This window comes from Macaca fascicularis, chromosome 10 (assembly GCF_037993035.2).
Source record: "Macaca fascicularis isolate 582-1 chromosome 10, T2T-MFA8v1.1".
Classification (NCBI taxonomy): domain Eukaryota; kingdom Metazoa; phylum Chordata; class Mammalia; order Primates; family Cercopithecidae; genus Macaca; species Macaca fascicularis.
This window is the reverse complement of record NC_088384.1, coordinates 10,101,917-10,120,982: the sequence shown is the minus strand read 5'-3', so window position 1 is coordinate 10,120,982 and position 19,066 is coordinate 10,101,917. Positions and strand designations below refer to the sequence as shown.

The following is a 19,066-nucleotide window of genomic DNA, read 5'->3' as shown; positions in this document are numbered from 1 at the left end:
TGAGCATGTTGACGTGGCCCCCCTTTTAACAGTTTCCATGTGACATTTCATGCACCGCAGCCTTTCACTGCTCTGAAGCCAGGAGTCAAGCTGAGATTTCCCCTGAGGCCTGGAGAAGATAGGTGAACTGGCAAAGACTGAAAGTCTAGCTGTCTTTTACTTTTTTGTTGCGATGAGCAGATATACTAGTGAGAATGAGTGTTTCATCCTTATTAATTTATAAACCTAAGCTGTTCAATCTGGCAAGTTAAAATTCAGTGACATAAAAAATTCCGTTCCATGGCTGGGTGCGGCGACTCATCCCTGTAATCCTAGCACTTTGGGAGGCCGAGGTGGGAGGATCACTTGAGTCTAGGAGTTTGAGGCCATCCTGGGCAACATGTTCTAAAAAAAAAATAAATAAGGCCAGGTACGGTGGCTCACGCCTGTAATCCCAGCACTTTGGGAGGCCGAGGAAGGCGGATCATATGAGGTCAGGAGTTCAAGACCAGTCTGACCAACATGGCAAAACCTTGTCTCTACTAAAAATACAAAAATTAGCTACTCAGGAGGTGGAGACAGGAGAATTGCTTGAACCCTGGAGACACAGGTTGCAGTGAGCTGAGATCATGCCAGACAGCACAGATCTAGAACTTGTTCATCGGGGCAGGAAGTCCTCTTGGACAGCACTGGATGTTGAGAACAGACACTTTAACATAGTTGGAAAGCAGAATGGCAGGGTGATTAAGGGTGAAATGTGTAGCTGATTTCATTTGTATTTAACACTGTGAAGTGTATCTCCATTAAGCACCGAGGTTTAAGGAGTTAAATGACTTGCCTGGGGCAGCAGCAGGCACATGGGTCAGTCAGGCTGCATTTGGATCCCGCTTCCTACAGTGTGGTCTTGTCATTCATCCTCCATGCCTCTGTTTCCCGACTGGGAAAATAGGATAATCATGGGAGCCACTTCACTGGGTGGCTGTGAAGATTAGACCATGTAATATATTCCAGGTGCGTCACACCATGCTTGTCTCATATTAGACACATCATAGTCTTTCTTTACCCATAAGTTGTATTTTGTATCTTTTTTTTTTTAGACAGAGTTTCACTCTTGTTGCCTAGGCTGGAGTGTAATGGCGCAATCTCGGCTCACTGCAACCTCCACCTCCCGGGTTCAAGCGATTCTCCTGCCTCAGCCTCCTGAGTAGCTGGGATTACAGTCGTACACCACCACGTCCAGCTAATATATTTTTAGTAGACACGGGGTTTCACCACGTTGGTCAGGCTGGTCTCGAACTCCTGACCTCAAGTGATCCGCCTGTCTCGGCCTCCCAAAGTGCTGGGATTACAGGCGTGAGCCACCGTGCCAGGCTATATTCTGTATCAACATATGATTTTGTCCTTTTTGTTTTTTGAAATGGAGTCTCACTCTGTCTCCCAGGCTGGAGTGCAATGACGGGATCTCGGCTCACTGCAACCTCTGCCTCCTGGATTCAAGCGATTTTCCTGCCTCAGCCTCCTGAGTAGCTGGAATTACAGGTGCCTGCCACCACACCCTGCTAATTTTTGTATTTTTAATAGAGATGGGGTTTTACAGTGTTGGCCAGGCTGGTCTCAAACTCCTGACCTCAGGTGATCCACCCACCTCAACCTCTTAAAGTGCTGGAATTACAGGCGTGAGTCACCGTGCCCAGCTTGTTTTGTTTTGTTTTGAGACAAGGTCTTGCTCTGTTGCCCAGGCTGGAGTGCAGTGGCGAGATCATAGCTCACTGTAGTCTGGAACTCATGGGCTCAAGTGATCTCCTGCCTCTTGAGCAGCTGGGACTATAGGTATATGCCACCACGCTCAGCTAATCTATGTTTTATTTTATTTTGTAGAGACAAGGTCTTGCTGTCTTGCCCAGGCTGGTCTTGAACTCCTGGGCTCAATTGATCCTCCTGCCTCAGCCTCCCAAAGTGTTGGGATTACAGGTGTGAGCCACTGTGCCTGGCCTATTTTGTCCTTGACAGCTCTTACTATGTTGGCAAGGTTGGTCTTGAATTCCTGGTCTCAAGCAACCTTCCTGTGTCCTAAAGTGCTAGGATTACAGGCATCAGCCACTGCTCCTGGCCCAGCATTATTTCTGAAGCCTATTTGTAGGTATTGAGATGTAGTCTGTAGTTAGCTTAACTGTGCCCTGGCTGTGGGAATTGGAGCTTTGCCTTGTCCCGGTACCATAGATAAGATTACAATGCATTGTCTTGCCTGCTGCACCAGGCAATAGGTATTGTTACAGTTGTTTTTATTTCTAAGGAAACTGAAACTTAGGGCAATTAATTTGTAAAAATAAAGAAACAGATTGGCAATTTCACATTGGAAAGATGTCTGAGATTTGTTAGTAAATGAAAAAGATGAGTTGCAGGCCAGGCGTCGTGGCTCACACCTGTAATCCCAGCACTCTGGGATGCCAAGGTGGGTGGATCATTTGAGGTCAGGAGTTTGAGACCAGCCTGGGCAATGTGGTGAAACCCCATTTCCGCCAAAAAGTACAAAAATTAACCGGGCATGGTAGTGCATGCCTGTAGTGCCCACTACTTGGGAGGCTGAGGCAGGAGAATTGCTTGAACCTGGGAGGCAGAGGTTGCCGTGAGCTGAGATCATGCCACTACACTCCAGCCTGGGTGATGAGAGCGAAACCCCATCTCAAAAAAAAAAGAAAAAGAAAAAGATGAGTTGCAGAACAACTTGTATGGTTTCTCATTTGTGTGAAGAACATGGTAGTGTGTACACTTAGGAATGCACAGGGTAATAATCATGGAAACGTACTCAGTATTCTATATAATGTCTCCAGATCCTCACAATAGCTCTGTGAAGAAACGATTGCTTGGAGAGGTTAAATTGTCCAGATCGGTAAGTTGTGGGGCCATCCTGAAACCCAGGGCTCTGCTCCTCCATCCACCCCATGCACTGGGCTCCTCCCCGTGTCACAGGGATAGTGTTTATCACTGCAGCAGAAATATACTACCTTCTTCCTATGCACGTGCACTGTGGAAGGTCCTTTGATGTCATGTCATTGGTGGGTTCTTTGCACCTACCCAGTGAGGCAGGCAGTGAGGAGCCATCAGTCAGGTTTGAGCTGGGGGGCAAATGGATGTGAAGTCTGGACTGGGGATGTTGCCCCTGCCACAGACAGGTTAGAATGAGTGATGGTCGGGGGTGCTGTTTCAGAATGTGGCCTATTCTCACTGCTGGGTGACTCAAACAGGGAATGGCTGCTCTGGGTACGTACTGGGTTCAGGTGCTGAGGTTGACAGCGTTTGGATTATATATCCGGGTGATGTAAAGAAGGGAGCCTGGGGCAGTGGTTTCAGCTTTGCCTCTTCCCCTACCCAGGGTATGACGAGGAACACCAACCACCTAGAAAGCAAGCAGCTCTTTCCTTCTTGCTGTCATTTCTTTCTCTCTTTCTCTTTCTTTCTTCCTTCCTTCCTTCCTTTTTTTTCTTTTCTTTTCTTTTCTTTTTTTTCTTTTTTGAGACGGAGTTTCCCTCTGTCACCTAGGCTGGAGTGAAGTGGGGTGATCTTGGCTCACTACAACCTCTGCCCCCGGGTTCAAATGATTCTCCTGCCTCAGCCTCCTAAGTAGCTGGGATTATAGGTGCCCGCCACCACGCCTGGCTAATTTTTGTGTTTTTAGTAGAGACGGGGTTTCACCACGTTGGACAGGCTGCTTTCAAATTCCTGACCTCAGGCAATCCGCCTACCTTGGCCTCCCAAAGGGCTGGGATTACAGGTGTGAGCCACTGCACCTGGCCTCTTGCTATCATTTCTTTGGATTCATTTATTCTTCTCTGGTAACAAGGTACCCTTGAAGGTTATTATTCATAGTTTAAAATTAACTAATACAGATTACAGGCTCATGCCTGTAATCTCTGCTTTGGGAGGCTGAGGCAGGAGGATCGCTTAAGGCCAGGAGTTTGAGATCAGCCTGGGCAATGTAGTAAGACCTGTTGCTACAAAAAAATAAAATTAAAAGAATTAGGGTGGGTGCGGCAGCTCACGCCTGTAATTCTAGCACTTTGGGAGGCTGAGTCAGGTTTATCACCTGAGGTCAGGAGTTCAAGACCACACTGACCAATATGTAGAAACCCTGTCTCTACTAAAAATACAAAAATTAGCAAAGTGTGGTGGCGTGCACCTGTAGTCCCAGTTACTTGGGAGGCTGAGACAGGAGAATTGCTTGAACCCGGTAGGCAGAGGTTGCAATGAGCCAAGATCATGCCATTGCACTTCAACCTGGGCAACAGAGTAAGACTCCCTTAAAAAAAAAAAAAAGGAAAGAAAAACATATTGGGAGGTCGAGGCGGGCAGATCATGAGTTTAAGAGATAGAGACCATCCTAACCAACATGATAAAACCCTGTCTCTACTAAAAATACAAAAATTATCTGGGCGTGGTGGTGGACACCTGTAGTCCCAGCTACTCAGGATGCTGAGACAGGAGAAGTGCTTGAACCCAGGAGGTGGAGGTTGCAGTGAGCCGAGATTGCACCACTGCATTCCAGCCTGGCGACAGAGCAAGGCTCTGTCTCAAAAATAAGTAAATAAATAAATTAATTAAATAATTGGGTGTAGTAGTGTGTGCCTGTAGTCCCAGCTACCGAGGAAGCTAAGGTGGGAGGATCATTTGAGCTCAGGAGTTTCAGACTGCAGGGAAGTATGATCTTGCCCCTGCACTCCAGGCTGGGCAACTGAACAAGACACTGTCTCTTAAAAAAAAAAAAAAAAAAATTATACAGATCCCACCATAACAATCATTCATTTATTGCTGTGTAACAAATTGCCCCCAAACTTAAAAGCTTAAAACAACAAGCATTTGTCTCATATTTCTGTGGGCCAGGAATTTGGGAGTGGCTTGGCTGGGTGGTTCTGGCTTGGGGACTCTCCAGAAGTTGCAGGGAAGATGTCAGCTGGGGCTAGCCATCTGACAGGTTGAACCGGGGCTGGAGCATTCGCTTGCAAGGTGGCTCACTCACACCTGGCAAGGTGGTGCTGGTTACCGGCAAGAGGCCTCTGTTGCTGTCTTGGTGGGCCTCTCCCAGGATTGCTTAACAACATGGGGACTGTCTTGCCCTAGAGCAATCCAAGAGAGAGAGCAAGCCAGGCAGAAGCTGTTCTTTTTATGACCTAGTCTCGAAGTCCCATAGTATCACTTGTCACATTCTATAAAGTAGAATTAAGTCTGCCATATATTCAAAGGCAGGGTAATGGCTGGGCGTGGTGGCTCATGCCTGTAATCCCAGCACTTTGGGAGGCCGAGGCGGATGGATCACTTGAGATCAGGAGTTCAAGACCAGCCTGGCCAACATGGTGAAACCCTGTCTCTACTACAAATACAAAAATTAGCCCTGGGCATGGTGGCACGTGCCTGTAATCCCAGCTACTGGGAAGCTGAGGCAGGAGAAGCTGAAGCTTGAACCCAGGAGGCAGCGGTTTCAGTGAGCTGAGACCCCACCACTGCACTCCCACCTGTGCCACAGAGCGAGACTCTGTCTCAAAAAAAAAGGTGGGAGGGGAATTAGGCACCACCTTTTGAAAGGATGAGGAAACATCCAAAGCCCAAGTGCAGGATTTTCCTCATTCATTCCTCCCTCTGACCCACAGATGTTTGTTGAATCTCCAGTATGTGCCAGGTAGTCCAGACATAGAGATGAGTAAGATAAATAAGGCTTGATCTCAGCTCTCAAGAAGCTTATAGTGCAGGTAGACTAATAGCTCCGGTTTGGGTAGTGTTTTCCAGCTTAATGAGCACTTTCACTTCACGGTCTCAATTAACCTTCCCAGACCCCTGTGTGATCACCAGAGCTGGGTATATCCCTATTTTCTATCTCCTCTGGGTTTTAGACAATGAGGGCTTTTCTTATGTTGATATACCTTACATGATAGAAGTTGACTTTGATCTCAGCGATTTTTGCCTGTAAATCCCTTGCACTTTGTTCCTACCCCAGGCTGTGTTCCTTGTGGCTGCTTTGTCATCCCCTGTGCTGCAGATGAGGAAGCTGAGGCTGCAGTTACTGAACAGCTCTTGACACTTTAATTCCTGGATTTTTTTCACCATACTGAGCTGCCCTCGGGGATGGACTCTCCTAAGTGCTCCATTGACAATGGCTGTCATGTTTATTCTTGCAGAAAGCTCTGGGTGTGCGGCAGTACCATGTGGCCTCAGTCCTGTGCCAACGAGCCAAGGTGGCGATGAGCCACTTTGAGCCCAACGAGTACATCCACTATGACCTGCTAGAGAAGAATATTAACATTGTTCGCAAACGGTAAGGCTGCAGATGGGAGGCGGTGACTACTCAAGTGCACTGTGTCTGCTGCCTGCCCCTGTCAGGCAGCGAAGAGGTGTTTCGTGAAGGATGGTTGGCGATGGTGGCAGGGTCAAGGTATTCAGGGTGCAAAGGTTTCTGCTGAGGAAAGGCATTCCAGATCAGTGTTGTAACTTCTGCCCTCTCTGCCAAGGGATAATCTGTGTTATCAAGAACCCTCTAGATGTGAACCATAGCCAGGTCTCAGGGACACTTTGGTGCTATAACCTGAACCTCCCAACCTTTTCAGGGCAGGCTGCTGACCCTCAGCCTGCCCTCTGGAAGCCACCAGGCCCAGTGCCTGGAGAATCATCTTCTATTTCCTCTTCAGTACACAGGCACAGAGGAGAGCTGAGGTCTGGGACCCAGAAGATAAATTAAGATGGGACCTTTTTTATTTTTTTGAGGCCGAGTCTCTCCCTGTTGCCCAGACTGGAGTGCAGTGGTGTGATCTTGGCTCACTGCAACCTCTGCCTCCCAGGTTGGAACGATTCTTATGCCTCAGCTTCCTGAGTAGCTGCAATTACAGGCATGCCACCACGCCCGGCTAATTTTTGTATTTTTAGTAGAGATAGGGTTTTGCCATGTTGCCCAGGCTGGTCTCAAATTCTTGAGCTCAAGCAATCTGCCTGCCTCGGCCTCCCAAAGTCCTGGGATTATAGACGTAAGCCACTGCACCTGGTGTATTTTATTTTATTATTTTATGTTTTATATTATGTTATTTTATTTTTTGAGACAGAGTCTCACTCTGGTCCAGGCTAGAGTATAGTGGTGCAATCTTGGCTCACTGCAACCTCTGCCTCCCAGGTTCCAGCAATTTTCATGCCTCAGCCTCCCAAGTAGCTGGGACTACAGGGACGCACCACCATGCCTGGCTAATTTTTTGTACTTTTGTAGAGATAGGGTTTCATCATGTTGGCCAGGCTGGTCTCAAACTCCTGACCTCAGGTGATCCACCTGCCTCAGCTTCCCAAAGTGGTGGGATTACAAGTGTGAGCCACTGCACCCAGCTGGAACTATTTTTTTTGTTTGTTTGTTTGAGATAGGGTCTCACTCTCTTGCCCACACTGGAGTGTAGTGGCATGATCACAGCTCACTGCAACCTCAACCTCCTGGTTTTGAGTGATCCTCCCACCTTGGCCTCCTGAGTACCCGGGACCACAGGTGTGAGCCACCGTGCTCGCCTAGTTTTTTTATTTTTTTGTCAAGATGGAGTATCGCCATATTGCCACTGATCTCGAATTCCTGGGCTCAAACTGTTCTCTCACTGTGGCCTCCCAAAGTGCTGGGATTACAGGCGTGAGCCACGGTGCCTGGCCTAAGGTGGGATCTTGAGCATGTCTTTTTTCTGGGCCTCATTTTTCTCACTTAGTAAAATGGCAGTCAGCTCTGCCCTGCAGTCCTGTGTGCCAGGTCCTGGGCTAGATGCTGCCACCAAAAGGATGAATAAGGTACCACAAAGGATGAGGAGTTGGGGCTGGCAATGCACACCAGCCCACACTCCCACACTTGCACCTTGCTCTTCATCAGGCATGAAGGAGACCTGTCATAGAGGTTTGCTTTGATTGATTGGAACTGCAGATTTGCAGGTTTGATTTGATTGATTGAACAACTGCAGACAGGGCTGTGCCCTTGCCTGCCTGGTGGCTTCTTTGATACTGACAATGGTGATCCTGGGAGAGAACAAATCTGAGTCTACCCATTGGGCAGCTGAGGCTCAGCTGGAGAAGGAACCTGCCCACAGCCACGCGGTGCATGAGTGGTGGTGTCTTGTCTTTGTATCCCCCAGTGCTCTAACCACTGCCCCATACTCCCTTTCTCATGCCACTTTGCTTTCTATCTACTGGTATCCCCACTTCAGTTTTAAGGGTAGGGACTTCCTTAATCTGGATCTCCAACAGCCTCCAACACAGCATCATCTAATTATGGTAAAAGACCTATTAATTGTTTGTCAAAGACGGCTGTGACAGAAGAACCCACTTCGTTGTCCAGTCTGGCCTAGGTACTCGACACACATTATTTCTGTTCTCAACAACCCCTGTGAGTTGTTACTCTCCATCTCTGCCCCCCACCATTTTGCAGGTAACAAAATTGAAGGTCAGATTGGGGAAATACCCTAAGGCCATACATGTATTGAATGACTGACCCCACACTCAAGTCCGTGTCTCTCTCACTCCAGTGCCTCCCAGGGCTTGTTCTTGTGGGTTTCTTCTGGGCTTCATGTTAGAATCACCTAGGAAGCTTTAAAAATGATGGACACCTGAGTCCTACTCCCAGCAATTCTGATTCAAGCGGTCTAGGCATTGCTATTCAAAATGTGGTCCGTGGGCCAGCAGCATTGGCATCACCTAGGAGCTTGTTAGAATTCCAGCATCTTAGACCCCACTTCAGACCCACTGAGTCAGAACCGGCCATTTAACAGGATCACCGGGGGCTTGTGTGCCCGTCAAAATGTGAGAAATACTGGCCGGTTCCCCAGCAGGTCCCAGAGTGCAGTCAGGATGAAGAACCACGGTCCCTGTCAATATAGGACCTTGTATTTATTCTTGGAGCTTTCAGACCGCTGCTCGGTGGAAAAGTGATAGATTTTTCTTTAGTCTGTAAAACACTTCCACCTTGCTTTCATCAGGTGTGAAGGAGAACTGTCATAGAGATTTGCTTAGTTGTTGTTTTTGTTTGTTTTTGTTTTAGACTGAGTCTCACTCTGTCACCCATGCTGGAGTGCAGTCGCATAATCTCGGCTCACTGCAGCCTCCACCTCCTGGACTCAAGCGATTGTCCTGCCTCAGCCTCCTAAGTAGCTGGGCTGACAGGTGTGCGTCCCCATGCCCAGCTAATTTTTGTATTTTTAGTAAAGATGGGGTTTCACCATGTTGACCAGGCTGGTCTCGAACTCCTGACTTCAAGTGATCCACCTGCCTCGGCCTCCCAAAGTGCTGGGATTACAGGTGTGAGCCACTGCGCCTGGCATTTTTTTTTGTTTTTTTGAGACAGAGTCTCACTCTGTCACCCCCAGGCTGGAGTTCAGTTGCGTGATCTCGGCTCACTGCAAACTCCGCCTCCTGGGTTCATGCCATTCCCCTGCCTCAGCCTCCCGAGTAAGGAGTAGCTAGGACTATAGGCACCCGCCACCACGCCTGGCTAATTTTTTGCATTTTTAGTAGAGATGGGGTTTCACTGTGTTAGCCAAGATGGTCTCGATCTCCTGACCTCGTGATCCGTCCACCTCGGCCTCCCAAAGTGCTGGGATTACAGGCGTGAGCCACCGCGCCCGGCCCTTTTTTGTTTTTTTAATTTATAAAAAAAAAAAAAATTTAAAAGATGGGGTTGCCCAAGCTGGTCTTGAACTCCTGGGCGCAAGTGATCCTCCTGCCTTTGGCCTCCCAAAGTGTTGGGATTACAGGCCTGAACCACTGTGCCCAGCAAGAGGCTCGCTTTGAGATAATTGACAGAAGAATATTATTCACCATTTAGTTTTTGCATTAAACAATTAATAACAACAACAAAATACTCTTTAAGGCACTGGGAGTTTTTTAGGTTTTAATTTTATACAACGACAACAATATTTTTCCTTTGCTTATTTTTTTTCCAAACTTGCTTAACCAGAAAAGTCCAATAACTTTTTTTTCATTTTCGTTTTCTTTTTTTTTTTTAAGTCAAATAACTTTTAACATTTTCCAGATTAGTACAGATGAGGATTGTTCTCTGTTTTCTCTTTTTTGTTTGTTTGAAACGGATTCTTGCTGTATTGCCCAGGCTGGACTGCAGTGGTGCGATCTCGACTCAGTGCAACTTCTGCCTCCCGGGTTCAAGTGATTCTCCTGCTTCAGCCTCACGAGTAGCTGGGATTACAGGCGCCTGCCACCATGTCCAGCTGATTTTTGTATTTTTAGTAGAAATGGGGTTTCACCATGTTAGCCAGGATGGTTTCAATCTCCTGACCTTGTGATCCACCTGCCTCAGCCTCCCAAAGTGCTGGGATGACAGGTGTGAGCCACCACACCCGGCCTGTTCTCTCTTTTCATTGTTGCCGCAGAGCAGGTCTCAACAAGGTGGGGGGTGGTCAATTTTGTCCCCTAGGGCCCATTTGGTGATGTCTAGAGATATTTTTGGTTGTCATAACTTGGCTGGGGTTGGGGCTTACTGTTACCCAATGGGTGACCAGGAATACTACCAAGCATCCTGCAGCGCACAGGGCAGCCCCACGACAAAATAATCCTCCAGCCCAGACAGGTTCACCGTGCCCTGGCTGCGAAACCCTGACACAGAGAAAGAGGGCAGAGGTGAGGCTATGCTAAAAAGAATTATATTCTAGCCGGGCGTGGTGGCCTATGCCTGTAATCCCAGCACTTTGGGAAGCTGAGGCAGGTGGATCATTTGAGGCCAGGAGTTTGAGACCAGCCTTGCCAACATGGTGAAACCCTGTGTCTACTAAAAATACAAAAAAATTAGTCGGGCATGGTGGCGAGCACCTGTAATCCCAGCTACTCGGCAGGCTGAGGCAGGAGAATTGCTTGAACCCAGGAGGTGGATGTTGCAGTGAGCTGAGACCACGCCACAGCACTCCAGCCAGAGTGGTGTCTCTGGTGACAGAGGAAGAGACTCTGGCTCAAAAAATAAAAATAGAAAAAAAAAATTCTAAGAATTTTTTAGAAGGCCAAGGGACTTGCTGGGGGACTCTTCTTCCACCTTGGGTCGCTGACAGAAGGAGTCTAAGTGTGTTCTTGAGAACTGGATCTGTGTCATCTGGAGAGCAGAGGGACAGATGGACATGAAGACCCATTTTGTCATCTTTAGTTAATCCTCAGGGACATTCAGTGATGAACTCATCCTAAAACTTCAGCATCATTGAGCTTTTTTATATAGCTTCAATCATTTGCTTCCAAGGTCTTGGGTTTTTAAGCCCATTTGTTGTCTCCCTCGGGGCCCAGAAGGAGGGGCTGTGCTGCCTGCAGTGAGTCATTGCCCGTACACCAGTTTTGGCAGTGCTGCCGCATTCGGCGCAGGCCGTACCTCAGGCTAGTGCTATTTTTATTCGTAGAGATGCTCAGAATCACCAGTCTGCTGTTGCCAGCAGATCCAGCACCTTAGAGATTTTTGTGTTTTTTTTTTTGAGGTAGGGTCTTGCTGTTTTACCCAGGCTGGAGTGCAGTACAGTGGTTCGATATGGCTCACTGCAGCCTTGACCTTCTGGGGTCAATCCATTCACCACCTCAGCCTTCCAAGTATCTGGGACTATAGGCACATGCCACCATCCATGCCTGGCTTCTTTTTATATTTTTTATAGAGGTGGAGTTTTGCCATGTTGCCCAGGCTAGTCTCGAACTCCTGGACTCAAGTGATCCATCCGCCTCGGCCTCCCAAAGTGCTACGATGCTGGTCGTAAGCCACCACACCCAGCCGGGAACTCTTACTTTGAAGAGGTTGGGTAAACTTAGGGGTGAGGGACTGGAACCCAGCTTGCAGAAGGAAGTTTCTCTGCCTTCTCAGCATGCATATTGATGATAACAATAACGATAAATGAGAAAGGACGAGGTGGCTCACACCTGTAATTCCAGCTCTTCAGGAAGATCACTTGAGCCCAGGAGTTCAAGACCAGCCTGGTCAATATAATGAGAACCCATTTCTACTAAAACAAAATAAATAAATAAATAAAATTAGCCAGTGTGGTGGTACGTGCCTGTAATCTCAATTACTCAGAGGCTGAGGTGGGAGGATCGCTTGAGCCTGAAAGGTTAGGCTGCAGTGAGCTACAATTGTGCCACTGCACTCCAGCCTGGGTGACAGAGCAAGACCCTGTCTCAAAATAATAATAATAATGAAAATGGAACATTTCACCGTGTACCGGCCCCATTCCAGGTTCCAGGTGTGGAGAGACTGTGTAGATTAGCGTCAGGAGCACAGCTGTAGGGCCACACTGATGCCTCCTCGTGGTCCAGCTGTGCCCCTCGCTGACTTCGCGGTCTGGAGCAAAGCTACTCTGTCTGTCTGTGCTGCAGCTTCCTCATCTGTGCTGTGAGGATAAAATGAGTTTTATACATGAAAATGCTTAGGATAATGCTGAGCTGAAAGTAAATTCTACGATAACGCTGGTCTCTAGTGACAGAAAGCCCACCAGTGGTGGCAAAGGGTTGGGAGGGAGTTACCAAGGGTTGGGGAAACTTGAAGGAGAGATGGATATGGTCCATATCTTGATTGTGGTGCTGGTTTTTACAGGTGTATACAGTGTCAAAACTTAGCAAATTGTGTACCTTAAATATGCAGTTTATTATATGCCAATTATACCTCAATCAAGCGGTTTAAAAATGGAGCGCTATGGAAGTGCAAGCTGTTATCTCATCCCAGCGCAAGCCCTGGACTTTAGAGATGGGCTGGCTGAGCTCACTGATGACAGCAGTTGCTTATCTTGTTAAATAGTGGCTTCAGTAATAGGTCAGGTTTGGGCTTTTTTGTTTGTTTTTATTAGAGACAGCATCTCGCTCTGTTGCTCAAGCTGGAGTGCAGTGGTGTGATCATGGCTCACTGCTGCCTTGATCTCCTGGGCTTAAGTGATCCTCCCCCCTCAGCCTCCTGCATAGCTGGGACTACAGGCACGCATCACGCTGCCTGGCTTTTTTTTTGAGACGGAGTCTCGCTCTTTCGCCCAGGCTGGAGTGCAGTGGCGTGATCTTGGCTCACTGCAAGCTCTGCCTCCCGGGTTCACCCCATTCTCCTGCCTCAGCCTCCCAAGTAGCTGGGACTACAGGCGCCCACCACCGCACCTGGCTATTTTTTTGTATTTTTAGTAGAGACGGGGTTTCACTGTGTTAGCCAGGATGGTCTTGATCTCCTGACCTCGTGATCCACCCACCTCGGCCTCCCAAAGTGCTGGGATTACAGGCGTGAGCCACTGCGCCTGGCCTCATTCTATTTTTTATAGAGACGTAGTGTCACTCTGTTGCCCAGGCTGATCTTGAACTGGCCTCAAGTGATCCTCCTGCTTTGGTCTCCCAAAGTGCTAAGATTACAGGCGTGAGCTACCACACCAGGCCCCAGGTCAGGGTTTAACTCAGAGCTTCTGATTCCCAGTCTGAAACTTTTTTCTGGGCCTCAAACAATAGGACAGAGACTGTTGGGTGTGGGTCAAACTCTGCTCCTCCCTAGGAAGGAAGTCTCAAGCTTGGCCTAGGCTTTGAGAATTCTCGGGGGCAGAGGGTGAGGTCCGACAGGGGCTGTTGTGGCAGGCAGGACGGCTGAGCTGTTGTGTGGGTGCAGCCAGGAGTCAGCGGGAACGTTGAGCCTGGTAGGGAGAGTGGACCCGCACAGAGCTCGGTCTAGATGGGTGGGAGGCTTGGCGGGAGAAGACGGTTGAGTCCTGACAGGACTGGACCCCAGGGCAGGTTTGGATTGCCATTTGGGCTCTGAAGAGGAAGGGAGGGCTAGAGTCTCTGGGGAAATGGGGTCTAGGAAGAGGAGGAGCAGTGAGAGGCCGGTGGCAGTGACCGGGTCTCTGTTCTTGAAAACTGACAGATACTCCTGTCTATGTCCAGAGCTAATGGGCAAAGCTTTCGTGTCATAGTTGGGTAGCCAGGCATCCCAGGCCTGAGGTGTGGAGGGCTGGAGATGGTGGACAGGGGGGACAAGTAAAGGGGATGCTGGTCCTGATTCCCTGTGCCTTAGTGGGGCTGAGGGCACAGAGGGAAGTAGCAAAATCTATCTGTGAACTTGATCACTCTGCTGAGCCTATTCTTGGTGGTTTTGTTAAATGGCGAGAATGATGAGATATGCATGTTACGGGGACTTAGTAGATCATAGCAGTTACTATGCTGGGAAAGCCAGGATCCTTTGAAAAGAACCAGCGCTGCCCTCCTGTGATGTCCTTCACTTACTCACCAAGTAATTGTGGAGCACCTAACAAGTGCCAGGTGCTGCGGGAGGTGAGGAGGTGGCACACTGAGCAGGACCCAGCTGTCCCCACCCAAGTGGAACGTGAGGTCCTGAGTTCAGGCTCCCTGACCCTGGCCACTGTTGAGGTTGCCATGTGGACTGAGAGGGAGAGGCAGGGTGGGAGGAGGCCGTGCAGCTGACACCAGGTCACCCTTTTGCTCTTCTCCCACCAGGTTGAACCGGCCGCTGACCCTCTCGGAGAAGATCGTGTATGGACACCTGGATGACCCTGCCGGCCAGGAAATCGAGCGGGGCAAGTCGTACCTGCGGCTTCGGCCGGACCGTGTGGCCATGCAGGATGCGACGGCCCAGATGGCCATGCTGCAGTTCATCAGCAGCGGGCTGCCCAAGGTGGCCGTGCCGTCCACCATCCACTGTGACCATCTGATTGAGGCCCAGCTCGGGGGTGAGAAAGACCTGCGCCGGGCCAAGGTGAGTGGAAGGTGGCCTTGGGGGCGGGCAAGTGGGCAAGACTGGGCGAGAGGCCTCACTCTCACACTGGAGCAAACCAGAGCATTGCCTGCAAATTCTCACAGTTCTTTGGATTGGTCTGCTTTTAAAACTTGAGTTTACTTTTTACTCTTTCTAAAACTACCACTTGCTCATTGTGTTAAAAAATACAGAAGAAGCCCAAAGAAAGTAAAAGTCATCCTTGACTTTCCCACACTACAGGTTCTTTTTCTGTCCTGTTGGAAGATGATTGAATCCTGCCAGGTGCCCTGGAAGGGGCTCTGGAAGGCGTCCCTGTCTGCCTGAGCAGTGAGGGGCGCATCTTAGCACAGTTTGCCAGCATCCCATCTGCACCCACTCCCGCTCTCCTCTGACCTTCCGAGGACCCTGTCCGGGAGGTAGGCCTGCTAGGGTCACTATTTGTACATTTGAGGCGGCAGTGGCACCATACTTGAGTTCTGTAACTACATGAGGGCACGATTAGGGCTCAGCGCTGATCTTGGCTCCCACTCTGGTGCTCTCTCACTGAGGAACCTCCTGTGGGGACCATTCTTCTGTGAGTTTCGCTTAACTACATGGGGGTGGCTGTATGCCACGCCGAAGCTTTTCCCCACCCTTCTATGAAATCGAGTTCCTGCTCCTTCTCCCAGGCTCAGCTTGTGGGAGTCTACTCTTTGTGGCAGCCTACTCTTGGCAACAGCGGGCCACTCTCTCCCAGCTCTGGGTCTCTGCACTCTCCAGCCCCTGCAGTGGGAGTGAACCCCCTCACGGGGAGGGGCGTTGGCAGGAGCTGAATGCTGGCAGAGCTGCGGCCAGTGGGCATGCGATTGAAAGTGCTCTGGCTCCCGGGGTCAGCATGGCTCGGAGCCTCCCAGACCCATGGGAAACACTCAGGGCGGCGCTCTCACTCAGGCCCTCTCTTCTACCCTGGCCCCCGGTGTGTGTCCTGGCTCCACAGTGGCTCTTTCCACTCAGCTGAAAGGACAGTCCTGCCTGCCGGCTGGCGGTTTCCACATTAGCAGCAACGCTGGTGGGGGTAATGTTACAGGAGCTCCCACAGTGCCGGGAGCTGCACGTGGCCAGGAACGTGGGTCCTCTTCAGCCCTGGGGACAGCTGCCCACAGCAGGGCCACTGCCTTCAGGGGCTGGCCCTCTGCTTGCTTTATGGGCTCAAGAGTCAACCTTCTGGAGATGAGATTCACGGTCATAGGATTCAGAGCTCATTCCCTCATGCATTCAACAAACTGAACATTCTTCATGTGTGCCAGGCACTGGGCTAGGTACTGAGGTTCAATGTGTTCAAGTCAGGCAGGGGCCCTGCCTTCAGGGATCTGCTTGGAGGCGTGGATGCTACACAGTGGCCGAGGTAGGTAACTGCAGATCTGGGTGTGTGTTAGGAAGAGAAAGCGCAGGACTTGGTCAGTGTGAAAAGAGGCCTAATTTAGATGTTGGGGGAAAGAGATAGAAAGCGCAGGACTTGGTCAGTGTAAAAAGAGGCCTAATTTAGATGCTGGGGAAAGAGAGAGCTTCTTTGAGGATGTGACAGATAACCTGAGGACTGAACATATGAGTTGCATTGACTGGAGCAAGAACATGCTAGAAAGAACAGCATTTGCAAAGGCCCTGGGGCAGGAAGGATCTTGATGCTTTTGTGGCAGTGAGAGGGGGACTGTAGTGCTGGAGCTCTCTGCGTTTGGAAGAGCGGGTGGTGTGAGGTGGGCAGGGGCAGCCAGGGACTTGAGGGCTCTGAGAAGGGCTGTGGTCACCATCCTCAGAGTCCTAGAATGGTTTAAGCAGGGAAAGAGTATGGTCTCTTTTTTTTGAGACAGAGTCTTCTTGCTCTACCCCCAGGTTGGAGTGCAGTGACGCAATCTCGGCTCACTGCAGTCTCAGCTCACTATAACCTCTGCCTCCTGGGTTCAAGCGATTCTCATGCCTTAGCTTCCCGAGTAGCTGGAATTACAGGCACCCACCACCATACCCAGCTAATTTTCATATTTTTAGTAGAGACAGGGTTTCACCATGTTGGCCAGGCTGGTTTCAAACTCCTGACATCAGGTGATCCACCCACCTTGGCCTCCCAGAGTGCTGGGATTACAGGTGTGAGCCACCACGCCTGGCCTAGAATATGGTCATCTTTACATGTATTTGTAAAGTGTCCCTCTGGCTAGGGCTCAGAGAGGCAGTGACCTGTTTAAGGTAACAGAATCAGAGAGGGATCCAGGCTGAGTCCAGGCCGAGACTCTGGCACCAGTCTGGGGTCCTCCCACACCCCTTCCTCACACTCAACACAGACGTATAGGCACATGTGCCCAGACACAACCACAGCCTTCTGTCCTGGATACCAGTTTCATAAGTGACTGATTTGTAAATGAAAAAGCCGGTGTATTAATTATTAATTGGAAAGAGACTGCTCTGGAAACCCACGTTCTTTGCCATTCTCTTATCTGGGGGAGCCCAGTGGGCTTTCAGAGGATGTACACTGGTCTGGAGTTTCAGTGAAGGGGTGTGTGGTTTGAGTGTATCTTGTCAAGGGTCTGAGGGCGCTGGCTGGGGTCCCTTCTCAGAAGCATGGCTCTCCCATGCCAGAGGCTGGCAGGTCCCATTTCCTAGTTCCCCCTTTGAGGCTCAGTAGAGTCCACTAGAGTCCCACCCTTTTGTCACTGGGGTCAGTCTCACTTGTCCAGGGACCTCCCATGTCTTCCAGATAAATCCTGGCCTCACATCTACCGTGCAGTGGGCCCTTCCCTGTCCCCCAAGGAAGCTTCCTTCGGATTACAGGCAGGATGGCTACAGCCCGTGTCATCATTTCCTTTTGCTGAAACCTCCTTTTCAGAACAGTGGTCCATTCGACAGCCTTCCATTTGGGCCCATCAAACACATTAGCAAGAATTCGGCACTTCTGACAGCCGGACCCCAGTCCAGGGGGCTCGCTCAGGTGTTGCCTAAGTCTGGGATCTCCAGCAAGTTATTCCAAAAAAAAGCCTCGGGGGGTTTTGTTTTGGTTTGTTTTGTTTGTGAGACGAGTCTCACTCTGTCGCCCCAGGCTGGAGTGCAGTGGCGAGATCTCGGCTCACTGCAAGCTCCGCCTCCCAGGTTGATGTTATTCTGCTGCCTCAGCCTCCCGAATAGCTGGGACTACAGGCACCCGCCACTACGCCCAGCTAATTTTTTGTATTTTTTAGTAGAGACGGGGTTTCACTGTGTTAGCCAGGATGATCTCGATCTCCTAACCTCGTGATCTGCCCGCCTCGGCCTCCCAGAGTGCTGGGATTATAGGCGTGAGCCACCGCGCCAGGCCTGTTTTGTTTTTTTGAGACAAGGTTTTGCCCTGTCACTCAGGCAGGAGTATAATGGTGCAATCTCAGCTCATTGCAGCCTTGAACTCCTGGGCTCAAGTGATCCTCCTGCCTCGGCCCCCAGGTAGCTGGGACCACAGGTGCACAGCTAATTTTTATTTATTTTATTTTTATTTTTATTTGTTGAGACAGAGTCTCGCTGTCTCCTAGGCTGGAATGCAATGGCACGATCTTGGCTTACTGCACCCTTTGTCTCCCAGGTTCAACCAATTCTCGTGCCTCAGCCTCCCGAGTAATTGGACTTACAGGTGTGTGCTATCACGCCTGGCTAATTTTTGTATTTTTAGTAGAGAGAGGGTTTTGCCATGTTGCCCAGGCTGGTCTTGAACTCCTGACCTCAAGTGATCTACCTGCCTCAGCCTCCCAAAGTGTTGGGATTACAGGCGTGAGCCACCATGCCCGGCCACTGCGCCTAGGCCAGGGCCTGCCTCTGCACTGTTGGCCTCGGCTGGGGACTTGAGTGCCACAGGGACTCTTGGCAATTATTTAGACCAGTCCCTTCTCCAGATAAGGAAACTGAGACCCAGACTAGGGCAGGGACTTGTTCCAGACCCACCACCCTGGCCAGGTGTCACAGAACTGGGGCTCCATCTCTGCTCCCCCGTCTTTCTCTCTGGCACTGCTAGTGGAGACTGGGCCAACATCCAAGCTCTTTGAAATTATTTTTAGAAGGTCTCTAAGAGAGGGCCTGTCTCCAGTGCCAGCATTTCAGAGTCAGAAGGGGGAGGCTAGTGGGGTGGGGAGGGCTTGGTGAGGGTCACGTGGACACAAACCATGTTGCTCACACCCGATTATTGATTTGTCTCAATAGGACATCAACCAGGAAGTTTATAATTTCCTGGCAACTGCAGGTGCCAAATATGGCGTGGGCTTCTGGAAACCTGGATCTGGAATCATTCACCAGGTAAAGCTGGGCTCAGCCTGCCGTCCCAAGAGCCCAAGCCAGAGAGTATGTTCCAGGCCTATGGGGGCAGCGGGCTCGAGGCCCAGGGGGGCTGAGGGGAACTGG

The 19,066-nt window shown here is 50.0% G+C and overlaps 1 protein-coding gene across 4 annotated transcripts in view; it reads left to right on the top strand.

The window, feature by feature from the left end:
* The window catches only part of ACO2 (aconitase 2), a 60,109-nt gene that overhangs the window by 23,390 nt on the left and 17,653 nt on the right, over window positions 1–19,066 (top strand). For all 4 annotated transcript variants that reach the window (XR_012418692.1, XR_012418693.1, XM_005567150.4 and 1 more), the window contains 3 exons: window positions 6,147–6,283; window positions 14,422–14,680; window positions 18,869–18,961. Coding sequence is in view for 2 of the 4 variants with exons in the window: in XM_005567150.4 (XP_005567207.2) it covers window positions 6,147–6,283; window positions 14,422–14,680; window positions 18,869–18,961 (489 nt within the window). In the remaining 2 variants the exon portion in view is untranslated. The remainder of the gene's footprint in view (window positions 1–6,146; window positions 6,284–14,421; window positions 14,681–18,868; window positions 18,962–19,066) is intronic.